This window comes from Tupaia chinensis, unplaced genomic scaffold (assembly GCF_000334495.1).
Source record: "Tupaia chinensis unplaced genomic scaffold, TupChi_1.0 Scaffold000568_1, whole genome shotgun sequence".
Lineage (NCBI taxonomy): Eukaryota > Metazoa > Chordata > Mammalia > Scandentia > Tupaiidae > Tupaia > Tupaia belangeri.
The window spans coordinates 2,090,955-2,098,343 of NW_006160082.1; the positions used below are offsets into that span (position 1 = coordinate 2,090,955).

Below are 7,389 nucleotides of genomic sequence, written 5' to 3' on the forward strand. Positions count from 1 at the left end.
CTTTCCCTAGTTTGAGTTCACAGACTACCTTGTCATTGTTCTGTAGACTTGCCAAATGTAATTAAAGTTGCATTGTCTGATCATGACTTTGGTGTTGAAAGGAATCAACTAAAACAACCCAATTGCTGCTCACCCCGGCCAGTTTTAAGTGGTCTGTATATGGAAACAGCTGAACTTCATCTGAAACAATGCTTCAGCTTGCAGGTATTTTCTTTTCCCAGGAAGATAAACAGTGAAACCAGTAACAGAAAATGACAGGAGTTGTACTTTACACTTACTTCATAGTGTTTGTCATGAAGCTCGAAAGAATGTTACATGTGTATGTGTTTGTGTGTTAGGGAGAGACCGAGGCGAGGCACGGGGAAGAATTGATTTTCTTGGGTCGCAGTGCATTTTCATAAATCTAGGAAGGCCTTGTGAAGTTTGTCTTGCTTTTTGTGCTGGGCTTGCTTGTGAGTGGTGCTGTGCAGATTTATGTCAGGGGCAGCAGCTCTCTGTGCTGTAGGGATGGTGGCCTGATCGTAGTATTATTATTATTATTTCTTAGTAGTGAGTCTCTGGTGACACTGAGTTTGTGTTACTCGGTGTGGAAGTCACAAGGTGTTATGCCCATGTGGAGGAGGGCCCCTGGAGGTGGCAGAGGGAGAGGAGAGATGTAGGAAGGCTTGGGGTGCTTTTCTGTCCTGGGTGTCACCAAGTCATTATTTCTTTGTAACGTCTCTCCTAGGAGCCTTCACGTAAATGGGTCCAGTCATGCCTCCCAGTAAGAAGCCAGAAAGCTCAGGAATCAGTGTCTCCAGTGGGCTGAGTCAGTGTTACCGGGGCAGCAGTTTCTCCAAGGCCCTGCAGGAAGACGATGACCTCGACTTTTCTCTGCCTGACATCAAATTAGAAGAGGGGGCCATGGAAGATGAAGAGCTGACCAACCTGAACTGGCTGCATGAGAGCAAGAACTTGCTGAAGAGCTTTGGGGAGTCAGTGCTCAGGAGTGTCAGCCCCGTCCAGGATGTGGACGATGACACTCCCCCGTCCCCAGCCCACTCTGACATGCCCTATGATGCCAGGCAGAACCCCAACTGCAAGCCCCCCTACTCCTTCAGCTGCCTCATATTTATGGCCATCGAGGACTCTCCGACCAAGCGCCTGCCAGTCAAGGATATCTACAACTGGATCTTGGAACATTTTCCGTATTTCGCAAATGCCCCTACTGGGTGGAAAAACTCAGTCAGGCATAATTTGTCGTTGAATAAGTGTTTTAAGAAAGTGGACAAGGAGAGGAGTCAGGTAAGCCTTTGCATCTGGATCCCAAGCTTGTTTTGTTTGGTTTTAAAAAAACATGTCTCCATTAAAAAAAAAATTTGTATTTGCTGGTCTAAAGTGGCACTTGGAAATGGGTTTTATTTCATCGCATTCATTTAGGAAATGAGAAAGCTCTCTTTTTTCCTTAAACAGATGAGTCGAGTTGCGTGCTGTGTTTACTGTTTGTACCGCGTGGAGGATTTCCCACTGTTAGGGTTTCTATCATCGCAGAACAGTGGTTTGTAAATTGGTTGGTTTATCTGTCAGTGTGGATGGATCATCTTTTGGTCTTAGAAGTCATTAACTGGGAGGTGTGTCTATATCATGGCTCTTCAAAAACTGCATAGACAGTATGTATTAAGAACACACAGTGTGGATTTCACATTTGTTCACACCAGAATAAACTCTACTTTAGTGCTTTCATCCATTTTCTTTTTTTTTTTTTTTTTTGGAGATGTTTTTGCTGTAGGGTGCATGCGCTCACCAGAAAGACAGATGGAAAGCGAGAAATCACCCCCCAGGGGAGAAGGCCACGCCGCAATCCCTTCTCCTCCATTCTCATCTCGGGATCTTGGGCACACACGCACACGTGCCCAGCGTGAGTTTAAGTCTCTGGGTGCGGGACTCAAACCGTGATCGACTACATGCGAGTTCAGCGACATAGCCATTACGCTAACTGCCGGTCCCTCCATTTACTTTCTGAAGTCTCCTCAGAGAGTTGAGGGAAATTACCATCAAAAACTAGACAAAAATGGCATTTAATTTCTTTGAGAATATCCACTTGGAGAAAGGTCACTTCTCCAGTATTCTGGAATAAATGAACAGTAGTGGACAAGGGGAACAGAGTCTTGATCATAAAGAGAAAGACATGGATCATGCGACTTGCATGAGGCCTGATGTGTGTATATAACCATTTGGCAACTTTGAAACTCCCTGTGTCTGAAAAGGAGAACATTCTCTTAGAGCCTTGACTTTACAAAGGTTACATTTTTTATTTTAAAGCCTGAGTAGTGCTTCGTGGTCTACTAGAAGCAGACACTTTTAGTAATTTCCTTCCCTTTTCTTTTAAGGACTGCGATAGAAATAGGATGGACTGTTAGAACTAAAAACGAAAATGGTGATCTAACTGCGTTTTGAAAAGAAATGCAGCCACAGTCAAAATCAACAGCCAGCAGAAGATGCCCTGTGCAGTTTTCGCGTGACCATGTTTCCCGGCTTTGTTTTTCGTGTTAGTAATGCTGCTGTGGGCCGCTGGTGTTGTGCTTTTCAAGCTTTTTGAAGTTCGAGTTTGGGTGCAGGAGCGCCATTGTGTGGGGTCAGCAGCCGTGCAGGGTTGGGGCCTTGAATTTCTTTCTCCCCAGAAACATCTTTTCTGTTTCGAGTAGAATGTGAGCCTGAGGATAGTCCACCTGGCCCTGGCGTGGAGGAATAGAAATGAGGAAAATGCTCAGCCCTGTTTTTCTCGCGTGAACTGGGCACGTTTGTCGGAAAATACTATTCACCTGGAGTGCCCATTAGGAAGGGGCTGGGGGTGCGGGACTTGGGAAGGGTGTTGCCTAGGAAGAGCTGAGACATGGCCCTGGGGGCTCTGCGTTGGTCACTGGTGCAGATGATGCCAGGGTCCGGTGTGCAGGTGTGAATATTCCCAAGTTTCTGGGCCCCTCCTTCCTCAGACTGCTTTTCATCAGGGAGGGGAAGTGATGGGATGCTAAGTGCCCTGTCCTCCTTCCCTCCACGTCTCAGTGTGGGCATCTGAAGACCAGCCTCCAGACATGGCTCTTTGACCAGTTCGAGATCATTCTTTGAACTTGGAGTAGATTCATTGCTTCCCTGGACAGAGCTGCGTGCATGGCACTAAGGATTCTGTATAGTGGGTCCTCCTGACAAGGAAGGAAAGCAGTTCCAGACTTCGAATGTGGGGAAGAAGGTGCAGTTCGGGTCCCTCCAAGCCGCATGTGGCTGACACAGCCGCTGACAGGTATTTTCGCTTGGTGTGAAAGGATTCTGCAAGTCACCGCCTGCCTCTGTCTCTGTGACGTAGCGCCGGTGCACATAAAAGTGATTTAGCAAGCGCACACTCTGCAGTCTTAAACAAGACCAGCTCCAAAGGGGAGCAGCCAGACCTGAGAGAAGGACTCATCAGCCGGTGACAAGTGGGTGACAGGTGGGTGAAAGTACACCTGGAGCACCCATATCTACCCCCTGGTGGCCCCCACCCACACAGCCCAGAAATCATGTTTTCTAGGTGAAAGCTCGTCCATCGGATAAACACAGATGGTGCCCGTTGAGAAGGGATGGTTTAAGGACTCGGGAGTGTTAATCTTATGAAATGTCGAGTTCTGGCTTCCTCGCCGTCCTGGCCTGTATTGACACGTTTCTGATGAAATGCCAGTCAGTTTTGTGGTTGGGAGCTTGTTCCCAGCATTTGCGATACTGTGAGACAAAACAAGGAGTGTGAATTTTCCTTCTTCCTCCTCTTTTTTTTGGGTTGCCCTGGGGCCAACTCTGAGAGGTGTGGACGCCCAGGTATGCTCAGGTGTGCCAACCACTGGGGATTTTCTACTCTGGCTAGCTGGGTTAAAGGGCATTCCCCCTCATGCTTCGCCCAGTGAAAGCCTTTTCAGCTTTATAGGTAAATGTTTCTTTTCCAGAGGGTTTTACTGAAGGCATCTTCCCACGCTGGGCTTCAGCCTCAACACGGTGACTCAGTGCACCTGAGTGTTGGTGGGAAACATGGTCGATGAGGGCCAGAAGGGAAGCCTTGCAAGTTTCGTGCACTAATTAGGCCAGCTCCCCTCACCTCTTCTTTCCTCCCTTATAAAAGCGAGGAACACAAGCTTGGTGTAGCAGTGAGAAAGCAGAGTCCCGTGTGATCCTTGTTCCTGAGGGCTTGGAATACGGGTCCTGCTGGACAACTGTTTGGCTGGGATGTTGGAAAGGAAATGACTGCATGGCCCAGAGTCGCTTGTGACACCTGAAACAAGTCCCAGTTTTTGAGCTCTCCCCCGTTTCTGATTCAGTAGGTCCGAGCTGGGTTGGGAAGTTCAGATAGGTTTCACAGGTATTTCTGGCAGGCAGAGAGTTTGGGTGGAGAACCCCTGGAGGTGGTATTTTTGGGGGTTACTTTCAGTTGCTGAGATTTCACGAAGAATGTATTCTTGAGGCCAGAGGGTGGCACAGCATTGGAATGCTACGTTCTGAGACGCAGGTCCATATGGAAAGGTTCTGGCTTTGCATCCAGAGACCTCCCAGACTGCAGTGGGCGTGCCTGTGCCTGCTGGGCTAGCTGGAGTAGAGCTCCGCATCGGGACCCCAGGACCCTCTCAAGGGGGCTCTTTCACTCATAAAATAAGTAAACTTAGAAAGATACTCTTCTGAATAAGTCTGAGGAAAACAGTTCTGCTTCTGTTTGTCTCTTACTTGTTTGTTTTTGCCATAACTTACTGGAGAGAAACAGAAACAGTGAGAAGGAAAGTGAGACCCCCCCCCCTCCTACCCTGGGGCAGGGGATGGCCATGCTGTAATCCCTTTTCCTCCATTCTCGTCTTGAGATTTTGGGCTCGCGAACACACGCGCGCGAGCGCACACACACACACACACACACACACACACACTGGGAGTGATTTTCAATCCACCAGGTCCAGAACTCGAACTTTGTGGGAGTCCAACCTCATAATCACCATTCCACTGACTGGCCCTCTGTTTTGTCTCTTAAAGGTCTTCAAATGATAGAGTTATATTTTTATTTATTTGCTAGAGGACTCATGAGAGAGAGAGAAAGAGAGGAAGTGAGAAAACACTCCCCACGGGGGATGGTCACAATGCTATCCCTTCTCCATTTTCCTTTTAGGATTTTGGGCTTGCACATACATGTATCTGGCATGTTTTTCAATTTGTGAGTCGAAGACTTGAACCATATAGTTGATCATGTAGGATTCAGCCATTATACTCACCACACTGGCATTATTTTTATTTTTTAATCATGAACCTTTTCAAACATACATAGATATATCATAGGGTAGTATAATCAGTCAATGCCCCGTTACACGCCGGTCCAGAGTCACTAGTTCACAAGGGTTTGCTTTGCTTATTTGACTCATTATTTTCGTTTTGTTCTTGCTACTGCTGCAGCAAGTAGCAAATGTTCTTGTTTTTATACTTTATTTATTTACTTATTTTAATTTGACCAGAGAGGGACAAAGCGAGAGAGAGAGAGAGAGAGAGAGAGAGAGAGAAAGTGAGAAAGCAAGCTGCCAGGTCCAGGACTTGAACCATGGTTGGCCATGTGGGAGTGTCCTTAATCACCACGCCACCTGCTGGCTCCAGTAGCAAATGTTTTGAAGCAAATCCTAAGCTTGTGTCGTTCTATTGCAACATATTTCAGTGTGCATAAGGATATGGATCATTCCTTACATAATTACACTCCACCCCACCCCCAGCAAAATTGACAGTTTGTTGGTGTCACCTCATACCAGGGCTGTATTTAGATATTCCTATTCATTTACCTTGTTTGAATCAGGGTCCAAACATGGTTTGTGCGTTGTATTTGGTTGTCACATTTCTTAAATCTGTTTTAATCTACAGAACCCCTGCCCGCACCTCCTTTCTCATGCCTTTTCTGGTTAGAGACCCATCCATTGGGCTATAGAATGCTCCCAACGCCTTTTGCCTCCTAGCAGTTTTTGTCCTGGCATATTTCTGGTCTAATGGAAGAAAGCATGAAAGTCTAGACACAGTCTGGCTTTCCTCTCTGCGCCTGGGAGAGCTTCAGCAATGTCTGAGTCTTGCTGGTGCAACTCATCAGGAAGCCTTGGGGGACCCAGAGATTGAACTAGGGTTTACATGGGGTCAGCTGCTCCCTACTTGGAAAAGGGCCACATCAGCCTTTCATCTTACGGTTTTATCTAGTGATGACCTTTGCCCGAATCAACCGAAGTTTTAAATTCTGGAATTGTGTTTTATACCTCCTCAGTACAGGTCTCAGGTAGGACTATAAGATTAGTATGGATTGATGTGTCTGAATACTTGTAAATGAGAAGTACAATTAATTTTTATAGACTGGATTTTAATGGCCCAGGTACGTGTGTTTCTATTTCTGTGCTTTTTCCTTACTTCCCCTTTCTGCTACTTTAACAAAAAAACATTGTTGTCAGCAGAGGTTTCTAAAGGAAACACTGTACAAAGTGTGTGTATTATATCCAGGGCTGAGTGCTTTGAATACAATTTTAGCTTTTAAATGTAGACAGCTTGTCGTGTTTGCAGGAGGACTGCATGGGAAGGCGGGTACCCAGTGCTCCTTTTGAGGCCAGCGGTCCCTGGCTGTCTCAGCAGGATGTTGTAGTTGCGTGGGGGGCTTCTTAACCTGGGTGTCTTGGACTATCAGAGACTGTAGACTACCCGGAATTATTGGTAGCATGTCATATGACTATACATACTGTATTTTTTAAAAATTTAAATAATTATTTTATTTAACTTTATTTATTTTAATTTGACCAGAGAGGGAGGGAGAGAGGGAGAGAGAGAGAGAGAGAGAGAGAGAGTGAGAAAGCAAGTCACCAGGTCCAGGGTTCAAACTATGGTCAGCCAAGTGGGAATCCAGCACCCTTCACTACCATTCCACTTACCAGCCCCACATATTGTATTTTTTGAAGGAGACGATCCCATGATTTTGTTTAGTTTTGAAATGATTATTATTTAGGTTTTTGTCATAGGGTACATGCGCTTGCCAAGAGAGGCATAGAGGGCGAGTGAGAAATCACCCCCAGGGGGGTGGCCATGCCACTATCCCTTTCTTAGTCTCCATTTCCCTCTGGGGGTTTTGGACATGCAGGCATACGTGCCTGGTGTGATTTTTAAGCTGCTAGGTCTGGACTTGAACTGTGGTTGGCACTGTGGGATTGTGGGAGTCTAGCACCTTAACCTCCACACTACCTGCTTAGTCTCTAGTTTTGAAATTCTGTTTTTTGTTTTCGTTTTTTTTTTTTTTTTTTAAGAGAGAGTTTTGCTATAAGGTGCATGCACTTGTCAGAGTGACAGAGAGAGAGAGACAGAGAGAAAGAGAAAAAGTAAGAGTTTACCCCCCCGCCCTCC

The 7,389-nt window shown here is 46.2% G+C and overlaps 1 protein-coding gene across 1 annotated transcript in view; it reads left to right on the top strand.

The window, feature by feature from the left end:
• FOXN3 (forkhead box N3) overlaps positions 1-7,389 on the top strand; it is a 525,097-nt gene that overhangs the window by 218,974 nt on the left and 298,734 nt on the right. Inside the window, exon 3 of the mRNA XM_006158004.3 lies at positions 728-1,284. Coding sequence (XP_006158066.1) covers positions 742-1,284 — 543 coding nt within the window. The 5' untranslated portion in view covers positions 728-741. The remainder of the gene's footprint in view (positions 1-727; positions 1,285-7,389) is intronic.